This window comes from Ranitomeya variabilis, chromosome 1 (genome assembly GCF_051348905.1).
Source record: "Ranitomeya variabilis isolate aRanVar5 chromosome 1, aRanVar5.hap1, whole genome shotgun sequence".
NCBI lineage: Eukaryota > Metazoa > Chordata > Amphibia > Anura > Dendrobatidae > Ranitomeya > Ranitomeya variabilis.
Window position 1 is genome coordinate 338,619,403 of NC_135232.1, and position 26,267 is coordinate 338,645,669.

General features: G+C 45.3%; 1 protein-coding gene across 1 annotated transcript in view; it reads right to left on the reverse strand.

Annotated features, from left to right (window-relative positions):
* TUT7 (terminal uridylyl transferase 7) overlaps positions 1 to 26,267 on the reverse strand; it is a 115,706-nt gene that overhangs the window by 53,450 nt on the left and 35,989 nt on the right. The window contains exons 11-13 of the mRNA XM_077299541.1: positions 6,419 to 6,553; positions 3,225 to 3,405; positions 1,168 to 2,186 (exon numbers count right to left, since the gene is read on the reverse strand). Coding sequence (XP_077155656.1) covers positions 1,168 to 2,186; positions 3,225 to 3,405; positions 6,419 to 6,553 — 1,335 coding nt within the window. The remainder of the gene's footprint in view (positions 1 to 1,167; positions 2,187 to 3,224; positions 3,406 to 6,418; positions 6,554 to 26,267) is intronic.

Consider the following 26,267-nt stretch of genomic DNA (forward strand, 5'->3'; position numbering starts at 1 on the left):
GCTGAGCACATGTGACAGATGTGACAGTCTGGAGACGCCGTGGAGAGCGATCTGCCTGCAACATCCTTCAGCATGACCACTTTGGCAGTGGGTCAGTAATGGTATGGGGTGCCATTTCTTTGGAGGCCGCACAGCCATCCATGTGCTTGCCAGAGGTAACCTGACTGCCATTAGGTACCGAGATGAGATCCTCAGACCCCTTGTGAGACCATATGCTGGTGCGGTTGGCTCTGGGTTCCTCCTAATGCAGGACAATGTCAGACCTCATGTAGCTGGAGTGTGTCAGCAGTTCTTGCAAGATGAAGGCATTGAAGCTATGGACTGGACCAACTGTTCCTCAGACCTGAATACGATTGAACACATCTGGGACATCATGTCTCGCACCATCCACCAACGTCACGTTGCACCACAGACTGTCCAGGAGTTGGCGGATGCTTTAGTCCAGGTCTGGGAAGAGATCCCTCAGGAGACCATCCGCCGCCTCATCAGGAGCATACCCAGGTGTTGGAGGGAGGTCATACAGGCACATGGAAGCCACACACACACACACACACACACACACACACACACACACACACACACACACACACACAACTGAGCATCATATCCTTGTCTTGAGGCATTTCTTCTGAAGTTGGATCAGCCTATAACTTAATTTTCCACCTCATTCCAACTCCAGACCTCCGTGGGATATTAGTTATGATTTACATTGATCATTTTTAGGTTTTATTGTTCAACACATTTTACATAATGAAGATTTACAACTGGAATATTTCATTCAGTGATATCTAGGATGTAGGATTATAGTGGTCCCTTTATTTTTTTTTGAGCAGTGTATATAATCACGTGCATAACATGGCCACCAGTTTTCTGCTGAATTTGCCCATTTGTAGAGAAACATTGCAGCAAAACATTTCTTATAAAATGACTGAACCAGTTAGTATTCCATGCAACTTGAAGTTAGGGCAGCATACATTAGCTGTCAACATAGTTTTAAATTAAAGCCTATAATTTTCAGAAAACATTATCTTCCCTGACCTGCAGTGCCAGGAACACTTCACTGAGAACTGTACACCTTCAGCTGTGATTTTTTTCTAAAATATAACCTAGGGTGACTAAATAAAAGTAAGTTAAAGATAGCAAAATAAAAGTGGTTTTCAAACTTACCTTGCCTTTTGTAAATGTTGCTTTGTTGAACTCATAAAACAAGGAAACCTCTTCAATAATCGAGACTTCAGCAACTGACAGAGGTTTGTTGGCATGTTCTGGTCTCTGTAGCACATTGCGAGAAAATGCAGAATCTAGTCCAGTTTGCTCATCTTCAGACAACAGGCCATCCACTGAGCCAGTGTAAGTGATCTCTAGGTCATCATCTAGATATTTACTGTGATTCAATATTGATGCAGACTCGTCATCTGCCTCATCATCTGAATTCACTAGAGCCGCCAGTCCAAAGTCATGGACAGTTTCTTCTAGTTCATCTATACCCTCTACGTTCTCCTCTACGTAACCTTTTCTAACATACAGGCTGTTCCCAAAGCCAACCTCTTCACCCTCAACCACAGTACCTCCTTCAAAATCAGACAAGCTGTCTGTTTCTTCATTGCCTGGCAAAGCCAACTCTCCACCTTCACTATCATCCTCATAGCCTTGATCAATCATGATGTAATCACCAGGCTCTTCATTTTCCATTAGAGGGAGGTCATCATCATCATCGTCCGACTCTTCATGAGGACTTTCTGGTTCTTCACAGCCCTGGAAAAAATCTTCTGGGTCATCTAAAATAATTTCTTCTGTTATACAGTCTGCATCTTCAAGGTTAACATCTGGGTAGGTTACATTATAGACCAGCTGTTTCGTTGCAGTACTATTCAGCTCTTGTGGAGTGTTACGGTGATGGGGCTGGGCAATTTCACGAGAGGCTGAATTATCCTTATCGCTTATGGTCAAATCTTCCAGCATCTTGCTTATGGTCTGGACAGAGTTTGGACTCTTCAAAGTATTTAGAGTACTTCCTTTGTTACCATTTGCAGCAGAATTGGTGGATTTTTGAGCGATTGTTTTTCCAGACTTTGTTTGAGGCAAAGCAAAATATTTGTAGGTTGTCTTTAAACAGTGAAGAAGATACTCGTACACCAACTGACTGTTCATGGATCTTGCAACGTTCCTCTTTACAGAATAAGGATCTGATTTTAAAGATTGATATTGTTTTAATATGTGCATCATCCACAACTGGTCAAAAACAAGCATTTAATTCATAACTCGTCTTTCAGGATATGATTCAGAAATTCTAAATATCTACGACTTATTTAATTGCTGCTATAACAGTGTTCCTCAAACTGCCCTAGGTTTTCCCTGCTCTTACATTTTTTTCTCATCACTTAAACCATGTTCACATGCAGCATTTTTGCGGTGCGGATTATGTTTGCACATGGTCTACCAAAATGGCTATAAAAATAAATAAATAAATAAATTAAAAAAAAAAGTTAGCCCTCCCGTCTTTATGGGTGATAAATGCTGAAAGAATTGACATGCCGCACATTTCAAACACAGTAAAAAATACAAAAATGTACGCATGAGATTGCTGGCTGACGTCTCATAGCTTTTGCTGGATAAGTAAAATGCAACTTTTAATTTGCACAAAAAAGAACCACTAACACACTGCATGTGAACATAGCCCAAAAAGGTTTTTGCTTACCCATCATAGCAGCAGAAAGTAGGGGGAAAAGACCTGGATTCAACAGCTACATCACCATTGTATCTGCTGCAGATAGGGCAGCTGTACGAATTCTGAGATCTGTATAACCTGCCCACACCACTGATTGCATAGTGTAGACAGAAAGCCGCCATTAAGTGGTGTGGGTTGGATTAATCAGCTCACTATTCAGAGAATTGCTAGATCTGCAGCAGATAAAACTGCTGGACAGCTTGCAACAGTTTTGCCCAAACGACACATTGATGGAATCAGGGTCTCTGCCATTTTAGCCTGAGAGCAGCATAATGTTGGTTCAAAGAAAATAGCGATCAATTCCCTTAAATATTTCACATTTTCCTATAAAAACCACCATCATCACACTTCAATCTTGCTACAAATACATTTGTTTTAATAGGACAGGAGAAAACTGGTTTGTAGCAATCAAGAAATTAAGTCCTATAAAGCGACCACTATTATGTAACAGACATGAATACTATATGGAAACACACAATAAGCATAGCGACGTTACCTTCTACAGCAATTCGTTTTTTAGGCCAGTCCTTCAATTCCCTAGAAAGCTTCTCTTTAACACGAATATTGACAACCAGGTCAGCCATGTTGAATTCTAGTGCATAAAATCTCAAAAGATCTACCCAGAGTTGACCGATAGAGGCAGAACAATATTTCTCTGTGGCAAAGAATAGGGGAACCTAGAAAATAAGTTTAAAAAAAAAACCAAAAACACTTAAGTTTATGCTATAAATATTTTAAGGCATATTCCTTAACAGTCATCGGCTATATGAAGAAATTCATTACTAGCCCCCCCCTCCCCCCAACCAAAAACCCCACACCCTACACTTAAACTGGGTTGGATGATTTTTAAAGATCACTTGAATATGGCAGTTGCCAGTAATCCAATGTTTTATGAGCACAGTATGATTGTTCTGTGTGCAAAGTGTGGATGGCCAGTCTTAATTGAAACAACCACCACACAAACAGCACTTTAAAGGGAACCTGTCAGTAGTTTTGGCCGATATAAGATGTCGTCACTGCCTTTCAGGGCTTATCTACAGCATTATATAATGATCCTACCTGAAAGATAACAAAAATAAATTACCGGGAGGTTGGTAAAGTTCCTCCCATCTTCTTGCGATGCCGCCCTCCAGTTGCTTCATTGCTCCCCGGCATCGTTCTCCTTTGCAGGCGTACTTACCAGCCCTGTTGAGGGCTGAGGAAAGTCCTGCAGTGCGCAGGTGCTGGGAAAGGTCAGAGAGGTCCAGCACCTGTGCACTGCAGTACTTTGCTCTGCCCCCAACAGGGCAGGTAAGTACGCCTGCACAGGAGCGTGATGCCAGGGAACAATGAAGCAACAGGAGGGCAGCATCGCAAAAAGACGGGAGGAACCGGACCGGTCTCCCGGGTAATTTATTTTTCAGGTCGGAGGGGGGGGGGGGCTTATCTACAACATTATATAATGCTGTAGATAAGTCCTTAAAGGTGGCAGCTGCATTTTATATCGGCCAAAACTGCTGTTTGTACACTTTGCTTACTTTTGCGATGGGTAGGTTTTGAGGCTTTATATTTTTACTTACACCTTTAGGCTCTAGTTTATACAATTTTACTATTGTCTTGATATGCTTGATATGATATTGCTTGATTTTTTTTTTTTTTTTCTTAATTTCTCTATGTAGCTCTGGACTCGGGCTCTCCTTTTTAGTATTTGGTTATGCACAGACTACTGCCAACACCATTTCTGCTGCATAGCCACAGACGGATTTTACATTTTTTTTTTCTCTACATGCGATGTATGGGAAAACATTATACATGTTATTACCCATTTGATTACATTGGATGCCAGCACATCTGATGAGGCTTCAGGTGCATAACCCACTTCTACTCAAGTCAAACCCTGAACATATTAACATTTTACTGATGCAAGCTAGATGGAATTTGAGAGAGTCAGAGGTCCTTTAATGGCCTGTTCAGACAGTTCAACCAGAGTTACATGTGGACTGGGTGATCGGAGATGCTGCCAAAATTATATTCTGTTTACACAGGAAAATGCTGCAGAGAACGATTATTTTATTGCTAGCACGAAAGATCCAATCACCAACAAGAGCTTTTTCCCCCTTTTTGTTGGTCAATTGTGGCATGTTTACACAAGCCAAAAAGATTGACAAGTTTTCCATGTCGCTCACGATTACTGGCTGTCTGAAAGTCCTGACTACTACTAACACTGCATGCATTAAAATAAACAGTTTTATTACTTAAACTCCAAAACTTCCCACACCTATAGCTCAAGATGCTTCCCAGTTAGGTAAATGAATAGGGCATCATAGCGCCATCTTAAAGGGGTTGTCCTATCAGAACCAACAAGTCTCATGTCAGTCACTTACTGCAGACCTATGAATCACCCCAGCACACGCAATGAGGATTCGCCGGTTTACGACCTGGGACCAGAGGGCATGTACGAGTTATCGGTTTTGACAGGACAATCCCTGTCATTAACATACAGGACAAACAGACAGTTTACAGCAATGTCTTCAGAGAATACAAGACATTCAATAGTAGCTATAATAAAAGGCAGTCATCTATAAATCTGAACCTACCCCTTTAAAATCGGTATGAAATTAGGAACATATGGATCCTTGAGACTGGCCACCAATTCAAATCAATTATCTCTTCAGCTAAGCCTTTCCTGATCTGTAACCCCTTAATGACAGCCAATACGTCTTTTAACTGACCTGAGATATAGGAGAATAGCCTCCCAATACAGGTGACAATCTAGCAGCTGTCGGTTGTGCACTATAGCTGACAACTTGCTGTATCAGCCATGATCAGTGTTTGCACCATCCAAATCTGTTTAACCCCCTTAGATGCTGCTGTCAGTAGTGACTACATCATTATAAATGGTTAACAGAGTGTGAGGGCTTCCTCTTTATCCAAATTGTTGCCCTCAGATCACGATTGTGTGGTCCTGATGTTTGCCATGTCAGTTCATGACCAAATAGCAGCCTTACAGTCTGACTGCTGTAGTAATCTGTTCAGAAGTTAGAGGCATTTAGGTGGTAAAAATAGACATTTTCATTTCTGTCATGCCACTCTGCATTAATTCCTGTAAAGCACCTGAATGGTTAACAAACTGACTGCAGTTTTCAATATGTCAGGGGTGCGGTTTTTAAAATGGTATCACTTTTGGGGGTTTTCTAATATATAGGACCCCTAAAGTCACTTCAAACATGGATAAGTCCTTAAAAAGAAATTGTGTAAATTTCCTTGAAAATATGAAAAATTTATGCTACATTTTTAAACCTCAAAATGCTAACAAAACAAAATAACATTTTACAAATGGTGCTGATATAAAGCCGACACGTGGGAAATGTTATTAATGGTTCGCTGTGGTATGACCATCTGGATTAAAGAGATAATCATTCAAATTTAGAAAAATGCAAATTTTTTAACATTTTACTAAAATTTGATACTTTTTATAAATAAACACAAAACATATTGACCTAGATTTACCATTATCATAAAGTATAATGTGTCATGAAAAAAACAGTCTCAAAATCACTGGGATTTGTTGAAGCGTTGCAGAGTTATTACCACATAAAGTGACACTGGTCAGATTTCAAAAATTTGGCTCCGTCACTAAGGGGTTAAAGCTAGATTCTGAAGTTTTTTTGTTTTGTTTTTTTGATATATAAAATCGAGTACAATTCTCACCTTTCCTTTAGAAGAACGTTCTTCGTTATTTGGATTCTCTTTGTCTACAACAGCTTTGTACTCCCAAAATACATATTCATTGTTTGGCTCCTTCAAACTGTATTGGGCCAGTTTAGAAATTGTAAACCCACTTATCTATATGGGACAGAATAAGTCAAAGTTACAAAAGAAACTAGAGCCAAAACAATGCAATTTATAGGCATGACAAACGAGAAACATTTAATAGCTAAAATTCTGATTACCAACAGTACATACAGGAACCTTGAAAATGCATTAGACACCACATTAACAAAGGCAAAAAAAACAAAAAAAAAACACCTTAATACCAAAGTGCTTTATCTGAACAAAGGCCTTACATTAAAAAAGTATGTGCAATAATTTGTTGCAAAAACAATCAAATCTGTTATATCCAAAAAACGTTGGGTTTAAAGATTTGAAACATTGTCTCTTCATATATTACAGTGGCTTAACTGCTGAAATCCATATGCCATGTTCTCCTGGGATAATCAGTGCAATGTTGCCGTATAAAAATCACTATCCACAGTTATTACAAATTTGTACAGGCCGGAATAAAAATATATCAGTTTTCCATAATGTATGCTGCGAAATCTGTCACATACTGGACACCACTGTATGCATGACGTACAGGTCCACAATTTGGCACACTCCATGCAATATTACAAGGGATATTATGGCTGTGTTTTTCCATACATTAGCTGCATGTCCTTCATGTTCCACACACCCTTTACGCAGGTATACTTGCAACTACATTTCTTGATTCTTAATTTACCTATTTCTATGTTAGAGTATATTTAAATCTTATTACAATACTTCAACTGGTCATTTACAGTCTCCATAAGAACGACTGATACAGGAGCTATAAAGCATGCACTGCCCCCTTCATTTATCTGTGATCATTTAAAGTGACGATTTCAAAAATACAAGAATTGCTACTATAACTAAATAGAGGTTCTACACTTTACTCCCACCAAATTGGGTATTTTTTTTGCAGCACAATTGCAACCTCCACTAATGACTTCCTTTAAATTAGAGTCCTGATGTCACAATGGGGAACACTATAGATTAAGTGGAATTTAAGAGGGAGTCTGGTGGGGAAGACAACAGGTCAATGTTTCCTGCTCGGATTAGGAGTCAACCGATGAGGAGTCAAGTGAGGATGTACAACCAACTAGGTTTATGGAATTTAACCCTTTCAAGGCGTGGCCAATTTCCATTTTTGATTTTTCCATACCCCCCCCTTCTTCCCAGAGCCATAACTGATTATTCTGTCCTCAGACATGAGGGCTTGTTCTTTTGGGAGACTAGTTGTACTTTTGAATGACAATCATTCATTTTACCACATAATATACAGGGAAATTGGAAAAGCAGCACAGCGATTCTGATCGCTTTTTGCGGTGTACATTTTGTGGTAAAAAAGACTTTACAATATGATTTCCCTTGTCAGTATAATCACAATGATACCAAACATGTCCAATTTTTAATTATTTCAGCAGAAAAAAAACAAAAAAAAAAACAGATTGTGACTGCTTATTTTTTTGCGGGTCAGATGTTTTATGGATACCATTTTGATCACTTGGTACATAATTTTGTTATGGTACTACAAGCAAGATGTTCCGGTTGGTCAATTTTTGAGGGTCAGGCGTAATTGCAGACTATCAAGACTTTCAGAAAGAGGCGTTGGATCTCACTCATAGGTTCAAGAAGAGAAGCTATCCTAGGAAATGCATTTCTCGGGCCTATCAGAGGGCCAAAGCAGAAACACAGGATTCCCTACTGATTTCAAATAAAAAGGATTCTGATAATCATTCGCTTCATCACGAGTTTTAATACTCACAGGGCACAGGTTAAAAATATCTTACAAGAGCATTGGGGAATTTTGACTATAGATTTGCAGACCTCTCGGGTTGTGAGTAAACAGCCACTCGTGACTGCGAGTAGAGCCCCCAACCCAAGGGACATCCTCACGAGGAGTTACTACACGAGGCCCACTTAGACTCAATCGAGGCATTATCTTGAAGGGCTTGTTTCCATGGGGTAATTGCAACGTTTGTCAATACATGCACCCTACACGTGATGTATTTTGCAATCCGTTTGATCAAACCCAGCACAATCTGAAGACTTATATTTTCTGCAAAACGACCAACGTTATCTATGCCATAATCTGCCCTTGCTTCCTTGTTTATATAGGTCAGACGTTACAAGAACTAAAGGTACCTTCACACTAAACGACTTTGCAGCGCTAACGACAGCGATCCGTGACGTTGCAGCGTCCTGGATAGCGATATCGTTGTTTGACACGCAGCAGCGATCTGGATCCTGCTGTGATATCGCTGGTCGTTGCTGAAAGTCCAGAACTTTATTTGGTCGTCAGATCGGCGTGTATCGTTGTGTTTGACAGCAAAAGCAACGATGCCAGCGATGTTTTACAATGGTAACCAGGGTAAATATCGGGTTACTAAGCGCAGGGCCGCGCTTAGTAACCCGATATTTACCCTGGTTACCATTGTAAAAGTAAAAAAAAAAAAAACACTACATACTCACCCTCTGATGTCTGTCACGTCCCCCGGCGTCCGCGCTGCTGCTCAGAGCTTCCTGCACTGAATGTGTCAGTGCCGGCCGGAAAGCAAAGCACAGCAGTGACGTCACTGCTGCGCTTTAGGGCCGGCACTTACACAGTGCAGGGAAGCGGACGCCGGGGGACGCAAATGTAAGTATGTAGTGTTTTTTTTACATTTACACTGGTAACAAGGGTAAACATCGGGTTACTAAGCGCGGCCCTGCGCTTAGCAACCCGATGTTTACCCTGGTTACCTGGGTACTTCGGCATCGTTGATCGCTGGAGAGCTGTCTGTGTGACAGCTCTCCAGCGACCACACAGCGACGCTGCAGCGATCGGCATCGTTGTCGATATCGCTGCAGCGTCGCTTAGTGTGAAGGTACCTTTAGTCGCAGGATCCAGTGACACTTTTCAACTATTAACACAGCTGCCACAGATTGCCGCCAGATTGCCATCTCACTTTCTGACTAACCATGCAGGGAGTTGTTCCAATACCAGGGTAGTTGAACTAGAACACATAAGGGGCTCCGGTAGAGGTGGGTCCCTACACAAGAAACTATTACAGGCAGAGTCCCGTTGGATCTTTTTGCTTCACTCTACGGCACCGCATGGTATTAATGCAGACCTTCTATTCACAGGCTTCCTGGGTTGACCTGTCAATTGAATATTTCCTGCCATGTCTCGGACCAGCAAAATCATTTTGATAAGCCCGTGCCAATCTGTGAGCGGTCTCCTTCTCCTGGACATTTTTTCGATTTGACTAAACACGTTATCTTGGGGGATCTACGAACTTTCTTCAATGGAATTTCATTTGGCTTGCGCTGGCCTTCACCTGTGTCTGTGGCATCCTATATTTTGTTTAATCGTGGGCATTCCCTTCCTTGGGACAATTATTAGCCAAGATAGACTATTTCAATATTTGTACTCAAGGGAGGATTTTGATGGAATATGGGGCAGTATATTACAACCGTTGAGTATTACGTATTGTATACCGGTTAACCAATTGTCATCTGTACCGAGTCTGTAGGTTGTTGTTTCTCTCACAACCTATTGGGCACTATTTTCATGCATGACCTGGGCATCTTGTATTGGGCATACGCTACCGGATGGACCCCTGTTGACTTTAGTTTGTTCGCATGAAAAAGATTTGTGTACTCACCGTAAAATCTTTTTCTCCGAGCCAATCATTGGGGGACACAGACCGTGGGTGTTATGCTGCTTGCCACTAGGAGGACACCAAGTAAACACAAAGAATTAACTCCTCTGCAGTATACACCCCTTGACTGGCCAGTAATGACCCAGTTCGGTAGTAAAGCAGTAGGAGTATAAAAAACCAAGACAAGTAAACTACAGTATGTCAAAACCGAAGAACCGCCAACAAGCCGAAAAACTAACAGGGTGGGTGCTGTGTCCCACAATGATTGGCTCGGAGAAAAAGATTTTACGGTGAGTACACAAAAATCTCCTTTTCTCCTACGCCTCATTGGGGAACAGACTGTGGGACATCCCAAAGCAGTCCCTGGGTGGGGAGCAATTGCACTGCTAAAACCCCATGTACTACTGGCTTACTGAGGTACCGCTGTCTGCAGAATGTGCCTGCCAAGGGCAGCGTCTGCCAAAGACTGGGTATGAAAGAGATAGTGCTTTGTAAAAAGTATGCATTGCAAAAGTATGCAGACTGGACCAAGTCGCAGCTTTGCAAAGCTGTTGTGCTGACGCCTGGTGCCGAATGGCCCAAGAGGCACCGACCGATCAAGTAAAATGCGCCTTAATCCCTGCTGGGACAGGAGTGTTCCTGATGCGGTAGGATTCCTGGATAGTTGAGCGAATCTACCTAGCTAGAGTGGCCTTTGAGGCAGCTAGACCTTTCCTATGTCCCTCCGGAAGCACGAAGAGGACATCCGACTTACGGAAGGGAGCCGTCCAAGATATGTACCGCCAAAGAGCCCTAACTACATCAAGAGTATGGAGGAGCTTTTGCGATACGATGGGTTGGTGCCGGGCAGAATGACGGCGAGACAGTGTCCTCATTTAGGTGAAGAGAGGAGACGACCTTAGGCAGGAAAGAGGGAGAAGTCCTCAAAACTGCCTTGTCTGGGTGGAAAAAAAAAAAAAAAAAAAATCGGAAAGGGGGAGAGCCAGCTCAGACTCGCCTGATTGATGTAATCGCCACTAGAAAGACCACCTTCCATGAAAGGAGGGTCAGAGAGATGTCCTGCAATGGTTCTAAAGGGGCCTCCTGAAGAACTCCGAGAACCAAGTTCAGATCCCATGAAGCCAACGGCATTCTATAGGGAGGGGCCACCCGGGAGACTCCTTGGATGAACGTCTTAACCTGCAGTCTGGAAGCGCTCTCTCGTTGGAATAGAACTGACAATGCGGACACTTGTCCCTTGAGCGAGCCTAGGGCAAGGCCTGACTAAGCCTGATTGGAGGAACTCCAGAATGGAGGAAATGCAAACACCAAAGGGGAACGTCCAAATGCGCATGGATGTGGGTTTCCTAGCACTAATCATGGTAGAAGAAACCCCTGGAGAGAATCCAGTTTGGGCTAAAATCCAGGATTCAACAGCCACGCCGTCAAAGACAGGGCCCCGGAGTTCTGGTGGCAAATCAGGCCTTGTGAGAAGATCCATGTGATCTGGAAGCAGTCAGGGAAAATCGGCGACCATTTGGACGAGTTCCGCGTACCATGCTAGGCGTGGCCAGTCCGGCACGACAAGGATCACCGGTCTCCCCTCTGCCCTGATCTTCTTGGTGACCCTCGGGAGCAGAGGAATAGGAGGAAAGATGTACGGCAGCTGGAACCGATGCCACAGAACCAGAGCATCTGCTCCGATGGCGTAAGGATTGCGGGATCGAGCAATGAACTGGGGAACCTGGTTGTTTAGCCTTGAGGCCATGAGATCCACATCCGGTGTCCCCAGCGAAGACAAATCTGCTGGAAGACTTCCGGATGGAGGGACCACTCGCCTGATGCAAGACCTTGGCGACTGAGGAAGTCCGCCTCCCAATTCTCCACGCCCGGTATGTGGATCGCCGAGATGAATGAATGATTGGTCTCAGCCCAGCGTAGGATGTGAGTGACTTCGCGCATGGCCGCCCTACTGCGGGTTCCCCCTCGCCGGTTTATATACGCCACAGCCGTGGCATTGTTGGATTGGATTCTGATGGGATGGCCTACGAGAAGGTGTTGAAAATTGCGTAAGGCAAGTGTGATCGCTCGAATTTCCAAGACATTGATTGGGAGATGCGACTCTCGCGTGGACCAACGACCTTGTGCTGTGTGGTGATTGAAAACTGCGCCCCAGCCCAAAAGGTTGGCATTGGTGGTCACCACTAACCAGCGCACCGGGAGGAAGGATTTCCCATGGTTCAGAGAATCTTTCATCGTCCACCACCTGAGGGTCTGCCTGACCTGTGGGGACAGGCAAAAACAAGTTGAGGGAGAACGGACTTCTGTCCCAGGCTAACAGCAGCACCTGTTGCAGGGGACGGAGATGGAACTGCACAAACGGAACGGCTTCCATCGCCGCCACCATTTTCCCGAGGATGCGCATCGTGAAGCGAATGGAGTGAGGGACTGGACGGGAAAGCTTGCACACTCCCTGTTGTAAGGACAAGCCCTTCTCTGGAGGGAGAATGACTAAGCCGCGGGAAGAGTCCAGGATCATGCCCAGGAAGAAGATTTGCTGAGCTGGCACTGGAGATTTCTCAAAGTTGATTGTCCAACCCAGGCTAGAAAGAATCCACGGTGATACTTACAGACTCCTCGCAGGCAGAATGGGACGGACCCTTGATTAATAGGTTGTCTAGATACGGAAGAACTACCACTCCCCGAGCGTGAAGAATGGCCATGACAGCCGCCATGACCTTCGTGAAAACTCTGGGAGCGGTGGCGAGGCCGAAGGGGAAGCCCACAAACTGGAAATGTTCATCCTGGATTGCGAAGTGCAGGAACTGCTGATGAGAGGGAAAGATTGGGATGTGGAGATAAGCATCCTTGATGTCTATGGATGCTAGGAACTCTTTCCAGGGACGCGACAATGGAACGGAGCGAGTCCATCCTGAAGTGTCAAACCCGCCCAAACTTGTTTAACAGCTTGAGGTCCAGTATGGGCCGTAGAGTCCCATCCTTCTTTGGAACCACGAATAGGTTTGAGTAAAACCCCCTGAACCTTTGGTCTCGAGGGACCAGAACGATGACACCGTACCTTCGAAGCGCCTGTATGGCCTGAAGAAGATCTGATGCTCTTGATTTGGGGGGAGAGGACTGGAACAAGAGTGAGGGGGGGAATGGAAGAAAACTCGATTTTGTATCCGGAGGACACGAGCTCTCCGAGTCACTTGTCGTGAACGACCGAGAGCCAAGATTGACGGAACGAAAAAAGACGTCCGCCTACTTTGTCGGTGTCCACCGGACACATCGACGAGTCATTGTGTAGAAGGTTTAAGGGATGTGGACGCCTTAGGGCCAGAAGGTCTCGGTCTGGGTTTCCAGGAATGGTTAGGTCTGTATGAGACCTGGGGATTTCTGTCTCCCCGCAGTCCCGAACCAGGAGCAAGGGAAGTGGATGAACAACTGGAGTTGTTACGAAAGGACCGGAACCGAATCGGTTGTTGATTCCGAAAGGGCCAGGTAGGTTTTTGCTGAGGAAGAAATTTACTCTTCCCCTCCGGTAGCGTCAGAAATGATTTGGTCTAGTTTCTCTCCAAATAAACGACCAGCTTGGTAAGGTAAAGAAGTGAGCGACTTTTTAGAAGCAGAATCTGCTCGCCAATCCCGGAGCCACAAGGCCCTCCTGATGGAGATTGTGTTTGCAGCTGCTTGCGCCACGCAATTAGCTGCATCTATGGAAGCGTTAACTACAAAGTCTCTGGCCTGAGCTATCTGGTTAGCGAGTCTGGCCACTTCTGGGGGGGAAGATTACTGTCATGGACGGTAGAGGTTAACACCTGTGCCCAGGCGACCATTGCCTTAGCCACCCACGTAGCAGCGAAAGATGGAAGGAGTGCTGCTCCTGAGGCCTCAAAGACTGAGCGAGCCAGGTAGTCATTTTGACGATCAGAAGGGTTTTTGACTGATGAACCGTCAGACAGATAGGATTGTTTTGGATGCAAGTCGCAATACGGCAGGATATACAGAAGGAGAGAGAAGCAACTCCTTCATTAGGTCCTTGGAGAAAGGATATTTAGCTTCCGTGGCCTTTTGAGCCGTAAATCGCTTATCTAGGTGTTCCCTGTGTTTTTGGACAAGGTCCTTAAACTCAGGGTGATTAGCAATTATCTTTTGGACACCTTTAGTCTTTTTAAAAGACACAACATGTTCCTGAGTGGATACAGATTCCTCATCAGCCATTAGCGTTTTGTTGACTGCCTCAATAAGGGAGTCAAGTGTCTCCTGACCGATCGAGGAGTCTTGGGTTAAAGATTCCTCCACCTCGTATTCCAAGTCATGTGCGCTGCGACCCCGGGGAAAGGGCAGTGAGAAGTTGAGCTCGCAGATGTGTGTGTGTGTGTGTGTGTGTGTGTGTGTGTGTGTGTGTGTGTGTGTGTGTGTGTGTGTGTGTGTGTGTGTGTGTGTGTGTGTGTGTGTGTGTGTGTGTGTGTGTGTGTGTGTGTTCTGGCTTGGGGAGGATCCCCGGAAAGAATCCAATGCCTTGGCCAAAGAATCCATAGACCGTGACAAGGAAGCGGCGCACTCAGGAGGGTTAGGCTCGGTGGGATCGGTGGAGACATTGGAGGTGGAGGCAGAAGGCGGCTGCACACAGGCCAGGTCACAGTTCTGGCACAAAGGAGTATTGTGGGCAAGTGGCAAAGCAAAATTGCAAGTGGCACATGAAGTAAAAGCATTAAGCTACTTACCGGTAGCGGCATTTTTCGGAGGCCCATGACAGCACCACGAGAGAGGGGATCCGCCCCTTAGGAACAGGAAACCCACAGATACAAAAGGGCGGCACCTCTCCCACGTATCAGTTGTATTACAGAGCCCGAGAGGACAACCGCAGTTAATGACAAGCAAAAGCAAGCACAACATTATATACAGTTAAATACAATATCTTTAATGAAGTAACAATCCAGATATCACACGAGAAACTTTTTTTCTTTAACATTCTAAGGATGTGCAACCCCCACGTGAATAGGGAGGGAACTAAGGGTGCTGTCATGGGCCTCCGAAAAATGCCGCTACCGGTAGGTAGCTTAATGCTTTATTCGGACTCCCATGACAGCACCACGAGAGATTTACAGAGATGTAAGCCATTCTAGGGAGGGACCACAGCCTGCAGCACCCTTAACCCGAAGGTGAGATCTGAGTAGAACCCCAAGTCCAACCGATATTGTTTGAAAAAGGTGGAAGGGGATGACCATGTTGCCGCCTTATATATCTGGTCGATTGACACTCCAGATCTTTTCGCCCAGGATGATGCCATGGTTCGGGTGGAATGCACCCTCAGATTCTGCAGAGCCGGACGCCCTCCTGCTGTGTAAGCCAGAGAGAGCCTCCCTAATCCATTTAGCTAGTGTGCATTTTGATGCTCTAACCCCCTTCCTAGGACCTTGGAAGGATAAGGGTACCGTTACACTAAACGATTTACCAACGATCACGACCAGCGATACGACCTGGCCGTGATCGTTGGTAAGTCGTTGTGTGGTCGCTGGGGAGCTGTCACACAGACAGCTCTCCAGCGACCAACGATGCCAAAGTCCCCGGGTAACCAGGGTAAACATCGGGTTACTAAGCGCAGGGCTGCGCCTAGTAACCCGATGGTTACCATCGTAAATGTAAAAAAAACAAACAAACAGTACATACTCACTTTCTGCTGTCTGTCACACGTCCCTCGCCGTCTGCTTCCCGCACTGACTGAGTGCCGGCCGTAAAGTAAAAGCAGAGCACAGCGGTGACGTCACCGCTGTGCCCTGCTTTCCGGCCAGCATTTACAGTCAGTGCGGGAAGCAGACGGCGAGGGACCTGACGGACACCGGAATGTGAGTATGTACTGTTTTGTTTTTTTTTTTACATTTACGATGGTAACCAGGGTAAACATCGGGTTACTAAGCGCAGCCCTGCGCTTAGTAACCCAATGTTTACCCTGGTTACAAGCGAACACATCGCTGGATCGGTGTCACACACGCCGATCCAGCGATGTCAGCGGGAGATCCATCGACGAAATAAAGTTCCAAACGATCTGCTACGACGTACGATTCTCAGCGGGGTCCCTGATCGCTGCTGCGTGTCAGACACAGCGATATCGTATGGATATCGCTGGAACGTCACGGATCGTACCGTCGTAGCGACCAAAGTGCCACTGTGAGACGGTACCCTAAGGATAGTGCATTATCTTTCTTCCAATAATTAGTAACTGAAATATATTGTAAAAGGCATCTCCTGACATCTAATGCATGGAGTTCATTTTCTTTAGGGTTAGAAGGATTAGGGATAAATGAAGGTAGAACCATCTCCTGTGATCTGTGAAATTGCGATGCTACCTTTGGTAAGTAGGCTGGGTTTGGCCTGAGGATAACTATCCTGTAAGAATTCCATATACGGGGGAAGTCTAGAAAGCGCCTGGATGTCTCCTATTCTGTGAGCCGATGTTATAGCTATCAGAAAAGCGGTTTTGAGAGAACATTTTGATTGAGGCTTCATGTAAGGGCTCAAAGGGGTCTTTTGTTAGAGAAGAAAGGACTAGATTTAAGTCCCACGGTACTATTTATTTTTATGTAATGGTCTGGCTCTACCGACTGCCTTAATGAATCTCGACACCCAATAATTGTTGACAATATTACACGAGAACAGGGCACTAAGTGCTGACACCTGTACTCTTAAGGTACCGTCACAGCAACTTTGCAAAGAGAACCACAACAATCCGTGACGTTGCAGCGTCCTGGATAGCGATCTCATTGTGTTTGACACGCAGCAGCGATCTGGATCCCGCTGTGCCATCGCTGGTCGGAGCTAGAAGTCCAGAACTTTATTTCGTCACCAGGTCAGCGTGTATCGTCATGCTTGACATCAAAAGCAACGACGCCAGCAATGCCAGACATGGAGCTATCAACCAGCGAGAACGAGAAGTGAGTCGCCGTTACGTCACTGGATCGCTCCGGCATCGTTCTGGAGTTGCTGTGTTTGACGTCTCTACAGCGACCTAAACAGCGACGCTCCAGCGATCTAGTTTAGGTCGGCTCGTTGTCTATATCGCCACAGCGTCGCTGAGTGTGACGGTACCTTTAGAGTGCTTGTAGAGAAATTTAACTCCAACCCACTCTGCAAAAATTCTAATATTTGGCGTATCGGTACTCCTTCATGGATGTTAAAATCGGAGAAAGTCAGGAACTTTCTCCAGGTTCTGGAGTAGATTCTTGTTATCTGCTTCCTACTTTTTAAGAGGGTATCAACCAAATTAGAGGAGAAGCCTTTATTTTTTTAATAATGACCGCTCAAACTCCAAGCCGTCAAATGAAGTCCCTTCACTTGTGGATGGAATACCGGCCCCTGGGAAAGTAGATTTGGGATGTCTGGTAGCATCCAGGGATCGCCTACTGACATTCTCCTGAGCCATGCAAACTAGGTTCTCCTGGGCCAGAAAGGAGCAATCAGAATGACTCTCGCACGATCTTCTCTGATTTTCCTCACCACTAGAGGTAACAGGTTCAATGGTGGGAAGGCGTAGGCCAGAGTAAAATCCCATTTTATGAGGAATGCATCCACTGCCAACGGATTTTCCCTGGGATTCAGAGAACAAAAGTTTTCACTTTTTTGTTGTCTCTTGTAGCAAATAGGTCCACCACTGGCCAACCCCATCGGCAGACAATCTGGTTGAAGACGTCTCCATTTAGAGACCATTCCCCTTGTCTTAGTATATTGCGGCTGAGAAAGTCAGCTTTATATTTTCTTTTCCTCTGATGTGGAGAGCAAAGATTGAAAATTCGTCTCTGCCATCTGGAACAGGCGATCTGTGACCTGCATCAGAGTCTCGGAACGTGCTCCGCCTTGATGATTTATATAGGCGACTGCCACCTCGTTGTCCGAGAGGATCCTGATGTGGTGGCCCGCTGGAATGCATGATGTGAGGGACCCCAGCAGGAACATAGCTTGTCGAAGGGTCATAGAGGGTGTATTGATCGCCTTTAATACCTGATGCTGAATCTGATATAATTTATTTTCTGGAAGGAGACACTTGTGTAGTTGAATCTAATAACCCTAAAAACGTTTGAATTTTTAGGGGCTGCAACCGGGATTTCTCATAATTAATTATCTAGCCTAGGTGTTCCAATTTAACTTTAGTTACCTCTAATTGAGACAGTGTTCCACTGAGTTCCCTGCTATGAGGAAATCATCAAGGTAGGGAACAATAAGATTAGATTCCCGCAAATGAGCCATAACCTCTGCAACTATTTTTGTGAATATTCTAGGAGCAGAAGTTATACCGAAGGGAAGAGCTCTGTACTGAAAATGGTGAACTACTCCCCCCATTAATACTGCTACTCAGGAATTGCTGGAAATCTTCATGAATGGGCACATGATAATAGGCATCTTTTAAATCGACTACTACCATAAAACAATTTTTGAACAGCATTTTTATTGTTGAGTTGATGGACTCCATCTAAAAGGTATGTTTAACCAGGTAACTATTAAGATGTCTGAGATTTATAATGGTCCTATAAGTCTTATCAGGCTTCTGAATAAGAAATAGGGGAGAATAAAACCCCTTTCCTCTATCAGACTTTGGAACGTTCTATAAGGACATTTTTAGCACAGACCACACCTCTTCTTCTAAAGCAGATTGTTCCAGGGGAGAAGAACGTAAAGGAGTTAATTTAACATTATCCCGTGGGGTACAGATAAACTCAAGCGTGAGACATTGAGAAATAGTGTTTTGAACCCAAACACTATTTGTGATCTCTGACCATTCTGGATAGAAATGCAATAGTCTACCCCCCACCGGGATTCCTAGTCATTCGTCCTCCTTCTTTCTCTCCTTTGAGGAACGACAGACGTAGAAGAGGTACAGGATATATGTTCCATCATCCCATCTAGACCGATCTCTTACAGGTGAAAAAGCACGCTTCATTCCCCGACCAAATCTCTTATTAACCCCTTCCCGACCTTTGACGCATACGCTGCGTCATGAAAGTCGGTGCCTTCCCGACCTGTGACGCAGCGTATGCGTCATGGAGGGATCGCGCTCCTGCAGATCGGGTGAAAGGGTTAACTCCAATTTCACCCGATCTCCAGGAACAGGGGGAGTGGTGCTTCAGCCCAGGGGGGGTGGCTTCACCCCCTCGTGGCTACGATCGCTCTGATTGGCTGTTGAAAGTGAAACTGCCAATCAGAGCGATTTGTAATATTTCACCCCAAAAAACGGTGAAATATTACAATCCAGCCATGGCCGATGCTGCAATATCATCGGCCATGGCTGGAAAACCTAATCTGCCCCCACCCCACCCATCGCCCCCCCAGTGCTCCGGTGCGCGGTCCGCCCCCATAATTCGTTCTGTCCGCTCCTCCGTTCTCCTGTCTGCTCCCCCCGTGCTCCGGTGCCCCCTCCCTGTGCTCCGGTCCCCCCCCCCTGTGCTCCGGTCCCCCCCCCCGTGATCCGATCACCCCCCCTTCATACTTACCGGGCCTCCCGATGTCCGTCCGGCTTCTCCATGGGCGCCGCCATCTTCCAATATGGCGGGCGCATGCGCACTGCGCCCGCAGAGTCTGCCGGCTGGCAGATTCATTTCAGAAGTATTTTGATCACTGCGATATAGCCTATCACAGTGATCAAAATAAAAAAAAGTAAATGACCCCCCTTTATCACCCCCATAGGGACAATAATAAAAATAAATAAAATATATATTTTTTTTTTCTGCTAGGGTTAGGGTTAGAACTAGGGTTAGAATTAGGGTTAGAATTAGGGGTAGGGTTAGGGGTAGGGCATGTGCACACAGTGCGGATTTGGCTGCGAATCCGCAGCGGATTGCCGCGGATCCGCAGCGGATCGGCCGCGGATCGGCCGCGGATCGGCCGCGGATCCGCAGCGGATTGGCCGCTGCGAATTCGTAGCAGTTTTCCATCAGGTTTACAGTACCATGTACACCTATGAAAAACCAAATCTGCTGTGCCCATGGTGCGGAAAATACACAGCGTTTCCGCACGGTATTTTCCGCAGCATGTCAATTTTGTGCGGATTCCTCAGCGTTTTACACCTGTTCCTCAATAGGAATCCGCAGGTGAAATCCGCACAAAAAAACACTGGAAATCCGCTGTAAATCCGTAGGTAAAACGCAGTGCCTTTTACCTGCGGATTTTTCAAAAATGGTGCGGAAAAATCTCACACGAATCCGCAAAGTGGGCACATAGCCTTAGGGTTAGGGTTGGAATTAGAGTTAGGGTACCGTCTCACAGTGGCACTTTGATCGCTACGACGGTACGATCCGTGACGTTCCAGCGATATCCATACGATATCGCTGTGTCTGACACGCAGCAGCGATCAGGGACCCTGCTGAGAATCGTACGTCGTAGCAGATCGTTTGGAACTTTCTTTCGTCGCTGGATCTCCCGCTGTCATCGCTGGATCGTTGTGTGTGACAGCTATCCAGCGATGCGTTCACTTGTAACCAGGGTAAACATCGGGTTACTAAGCGCAGGGCCGCGCTTAGTAACTCGATGTTTACCGTGGTTACCAGCGTAAAAGTAAAAAAAAAAAAAAAACGTACATACTCACATTTCGGTGTCCTTCAGGTCCCTTGCCGTCTGCTTCCCGCTCTGACTGTCTGCCGGCCGGAAAGTGAGAGCAGAGCGCAGCGGTGACGTCACCGCTGTGCTGTGCTCTCACTGTACAGCGGCGCTCAGTCAGAGCGGGAAGCAGACGGCAAGGGACCTGAAGGACACCAAAATGTGAGTATGTACGTTTTTTTTTTTACTTTTACGCTGGTAACCACGGTAAACATCGGGTTACTAAGCGCGGCCCTGCGCTTAGTAACCCGATGTTTACCCTGGTTACCCGGGACCTTGGCATCGTTGGTCGCTGGAGAGCGGTCTGTGTGACAGCTCCCCAGCGACCACACAATGACTTTCCAACGATCACGGCCAGGTCGTATCGCTGGTCGTGATCGTTGGTAAATCGTTATGTGAGACGGTACCCTTAGGGTTGGAATTAGGGCTAGGGTTGGAAATAGGGTTAAGATTAGGCTTGTGGTTAGGGTTAAGGATAGGGTTAGGGTTGTGTTGGGGTTACAGTTGTGGGTAGGGTTGGGATTAGGGTTAGGATTAGGGTTGGATTTAGGGTTACGGGTGTGTTGGGGTTAGGGTTGTGGTTAGGGGTGTGTTGGGGTTAGGGTTGTGATTAGGGTTATGGCTACAGTTGGGATTAGGGGTGTGTTGGGGTTAGTGTTGAAGATAGAATTGAGGGGTTTCCACTGTTTAGGCACATCAGGGGTCTCCAAACGCAACATGGCGCCACCAATGATTCCAGCCAATCTTGCGTTCAAAAAGTCAAATGGTGCGCCCTCCCTTCCAAGCCCCGACGTGCGCCCAAACAGTGGTTTACCCCCACATATGGGATACCAGCGTACTCAGGACAAACTGGGCAACAACTATTGGGGTCCAATTTCTCCTGTTACCGTTGCAAAAATAAAAAATTACTTGCTAAAACATAATTTTGAGGAAAGAACAATTATTTTTTATTTTCACGGCTCTACGTTATAAACCTATGTGAAACACTTGGGGGTTGAAAGTGCTCACCACACATCTAGATAAGATCCTTTTGGGGTCTAGTTTCCAAAATGGGGTCACTTGTGGGGTGTTTCTACTGTTTAGGCACATCAGGGGCTCTGCAAATGCAACGTGACGCCCGCAGACCATTCCATCAAAGTCTGCATTTCAAATGTCACTACTTCCCTTCCGAGCCCTGACGTGCGCCCAAACAGTGGTTTACCCCCACATATGGGGTATCAGCGTACTCAGGAGAAACTGGACAACAATTTTTGGGGTCAAATTTTTCCTGTTACCCTTGGGAAAATTAAAAAATTCTGGGCTAAAAAAATATTTTTGAGGAAAGAAAACATTTTTTATTTTCACGTCTCTGCGTTATAAACTTCTGTGAAGCACTTGGGGGTTCAAAGTGCTCACCACACATCTAGATAAGTTCCCTTGGGGGTCTAGTTTCCAAAGTGGGGTCAATTGTGGGGAGTTCCTACTGTTTAGGCACATCAGGGGCTCTGCAAACGCAACGTGACGCCCGCAGAGCATTCCATTAAAGTCTGCATTTCAAAACGTCACTACTTCCCTTCCGCTCCCCGACGTGTGCCAAAACAGTGGCTTACCCCCCATATGGGGTATCAGCGTACTCAGGAGAAACTGCACAACAACTTTTGGGGTCCAATTTCTCCTGTTACCCTTGGGAAAATAAAAAATTGTGGGTTAAAAAATCATTTTTGAGGAAAGAAAAATAATTTTATATTTTCATGGCTCTGCGTTATAAACTTCTGTGAAGCACTTGAGGGTTCAAAGTGCTCACCACACATCTAGATTAGTTCCTTGGGAGGTCTAGTTTCCAAAATGGGGTCACTTGTGTGGGAGCTCCAATGTTTAGGCACACAGGGGCTCTCCAAACGCGACATGGTGTCCGCTAATGATTGGAGCTAATTTTCCATTCAAAAAGCCAAATGGTGTGCCTTCCCTTCCGAGCCCTGCCGTGCGCCCAAACAGTGGTTTACCCCCACATATGGGGTATCATCGTACTCAGGACAAACTGGACAACAACATTTGGGGTCCAATTTCTCCTATTATCCTTGGGAAAATAAAAAACTCCGGGCTAAAAATCATTTTTAAGAAAAATATTTTTTTATTTTCATGGCTCTGCGTTATAAACTTCTGTGAAGCACCTGGGGGTTTTAAGTGCTCACTATACATCTAGATTAGTTCCTTGGGGGGTCTAGTTTCCAAAATGGGGTCACTTGTAGGGGAGCTCTAATGTTTAGGCACACAGGGGCTCTCCGAACGCAACATGGTGTCCACTAACGATTGGAGCTAATTTTCCATTGAAAAAGTCAAATGGCGCGCCTTCCCTTCCAAGCCTTGCCGTGCACCCAAACAGTGGTTTACCCCCACATATGAGGTATCGGCGTACTCAAGAGAAATTGCCCAACAAATTTTAGGATCCATTTTATCCTGTTGCCCATGTGAAAATGAAAAAATTGAGGCTAAAAAAATTTTTTTGTGAAAAAAAAGTACTTTTTCATTTTTTACGGATCAATTTGTGAAGCACCTGAGAGTTTAAAGTGCTCACTATGCATCTAGATAAGTTACTTGGGGGGTCTAGTTTCCAAAATGGGGTCACATGTGGGGGAGCTTCAATGTTTAGGCACACAGGGTCTCTCCAAACGCGACATGGTGTCCGCTAACGATGGAGATAATTTTTCATTCAAAAAGTCAAATGGCGCGCCTTCCCTTCCGAGCCTTGCCGTGCACCCAAACAGTGGTTTACCCCCACATATGAGGTATCGGCGTACTCAGGAGAAATTGCCCAACAGATTTTAGGATCCATTTTATCCTGTTGCCCATGTGAAAATGAAAAAATTGAGGCTAAAAAAATTTTGTGTGAAAAAAAAGTACTTTTTCATTTTTACGGATCAATTTGTGAAGCACCTGGGGGATTAAAGTGCTCACTATGCATCTAGATAAGTTCCTTGGGGCGTCTAGTTTCCAAAATGGGGTTACTTGTGGGGGAGCTCCAATGTTTAGGCACACGGGGGCTCTCCAAACGCGACATGGTGTCCGCTAAAGATTGGAGCCAATTTTTCATTGAAAAAGTCAAATGGCGCTCCTTCGCTTCCGAGCCCTGCCGTGCCCACAAACAGTGGTTTACCCCCACATATGAGGTATCAACGTACTCAGGACAAATTGGACAACAACTTTTGTGGTCCAGTTTCTCCTTTTACCCTTGGGAAAATAAAAAAATTGTTGCTAAAAGATCATTTTTGTGACTAAAAAGTTAAATGTTCACTTTTTCCTTCCATGTTGCTTCTGCTGTTGTGAAACACCTGAAGGGTTAATAAACTTCTTGAATGTGGTTTTGAGCACCTTGAGGGGTGCAGTTTTTAGAATGGTGTCACATTTGGGTATTTTCAGCCATATAGAACCCTGAAACTGACTTCAAATGTGAGGTGGTCCCTAAAAAAAATGGTTTTGTAAATTTTGTTGTAAAAATGAGAAATCACTGGTCAAATTTTAACCCTTATAACTTCCTAGCAAAAAAAAAATTTATTTCCAAAATTGTGCTGATGTAAAGTAGACATGTGGGAAATGTTATTTATTAACTATTTTGTGTCACATAACTCTCTGGTTTAACAGAATAAAAATTCAAAATGTGAAAATTGCGAAATTTTCAAAATTTTCGCCAAATTTCCGTTTTTTTCACAAATAAACTCAGAAATTATCGACCTAAATTTACCACTAACATGAAGCCCAATATGTCACGAATAAACAATCTCAGAACCGCAAGGATCCGTTGAAGCGTTCCTGAGTTATTACCTCATAAAGGGACACTGGTCAGAATTGCAAAAAATGGCAAGGTCATTAAGGCCAAAATAGGCTGGGTCATGAAGGGGTTAAAGGGACGACGATAGGACCCAAATAGATTAGGGAACTTCTTTTTGTCGTCTCCTGCTTTCTCTAGAAGTTCATACAAGGTGGGACCAAATAAATATTCTCCTTTGCACAGAATGGCACAAAGCTTTGATCTCGTTTGGATATCACCTGGCCAGCATTTTAACCACAGGGCTCTCCTCGCCGCATTCGAGAGTACCGCTGCCCTAGCAGCCATTTTAACGGAGTCAATGGAAGCGTCCGACAAGAAGGCAGCTGCCTCCTGAATCACCGGTAAGGCCGTAAGAATAGAGTCCCTAGAAGCTCCCTCTTTCAACTGGGTCTCTAACTGATCCAGCCAAACCATCATTGATCTAGCTGTACATGTTGAAGCTACTGCAGGTCTTAAGGAACCGGCCGCCATTTCCTAGAGAAGTGTCCGCCTTCCTGTCAAGGGGGTCCTTAAGGTTCCCATATCCTCAAAGGGGAGAGAGGCCCGTTTTGCCACTTTGGGAAAAAGCCCTTAAGTTGGATGCGGCAATAGCCATTGATGACTGCCGGGTCATCAAAGGGATACCTGCGTTTCTGTGCTGGTGGTAAGGAACCTTTTTTCTCAGGCTTCTTCCACTCCTTATTAATAAGATCTTGAATTTTTTCATTGAGCGGAAAAACTCTACACTTCTTTTGCTCCAATCCACTAAACAATTTCCTCCATGGAAAGTTGGGGTTTTGATTCTGTTATGCCCATTGTTCCTCTGACCGCTTTAACTAACTCATGTATACTCTCAAGGGGTAGACAGAAGCGAGCGGTGTCTTCATCCGAGGAAGATGCAGCTGAACCGGAGAAAACTTCCTCCCTATCATCATCCACTGAAGAATCGGAGAACAATGGAGCTTTATATTTAGAACTTCCCGCTTGAGATAGGCACTTATGGATTGTTTGACTTCCATCCTGACCATGTCTTTCAGGCTTGCGGCCAAAGTAAGGGATTCTTCCGCTACCTGAGGGGGAAAGTAAGGCAATCTAGTCTATGTAGATATAATGCTCTCACCCCCTCCCCCTTCTTGAGACCTCACCGTCTGCAGGATACAGGGGGCACATAGTTTTTTAGGGCACGAATCAGGTAAGGGAACCCCGCAGATGCCACATTCTCTGTGTTTCGCCTTACTGATGCATTTCTTCCACTATAATAAAACATATGAGGGGGAATCATATCACTGGGTGAACTTTCACGAAGATCACTTACCAGCATCTGCCTCAAAAAATACTGGAATATGAGGGGGATTCTTCCTGGCTGATGCTCCAGACCCATGTCTGGAGGAGCTTTTGCAGCCAGATTCACTACTCCTTCTGTCGCGTTCCTTTCCTTTGGGCTTCTGAGACACCTCTTCCAGCAGCTGAGGCTGCTGTTCATGCTCGTCCTCCATACTCACAAAATGAGGCCAGAAGCAAGGACCCACGATCCGGAGTTCTTTATATAACCCCTCCTCCAATCAGCAGATATGCCCAGCGCTCCCCTGATTTGCTGCCTGCCTCCCCCCAGGTGCAGGTCATCTCTGGGGTCTGAATGTCAGCGGCGTGCAATTACCGGTGGGCGCCGCCATCTTGGATACACTGCGCATGTGCAGGACCCGAAAACTCGGAAGTGACTGCTGGCTCCGCCCCTGACGTCACCCCAGCTCCCAGCGCTTCC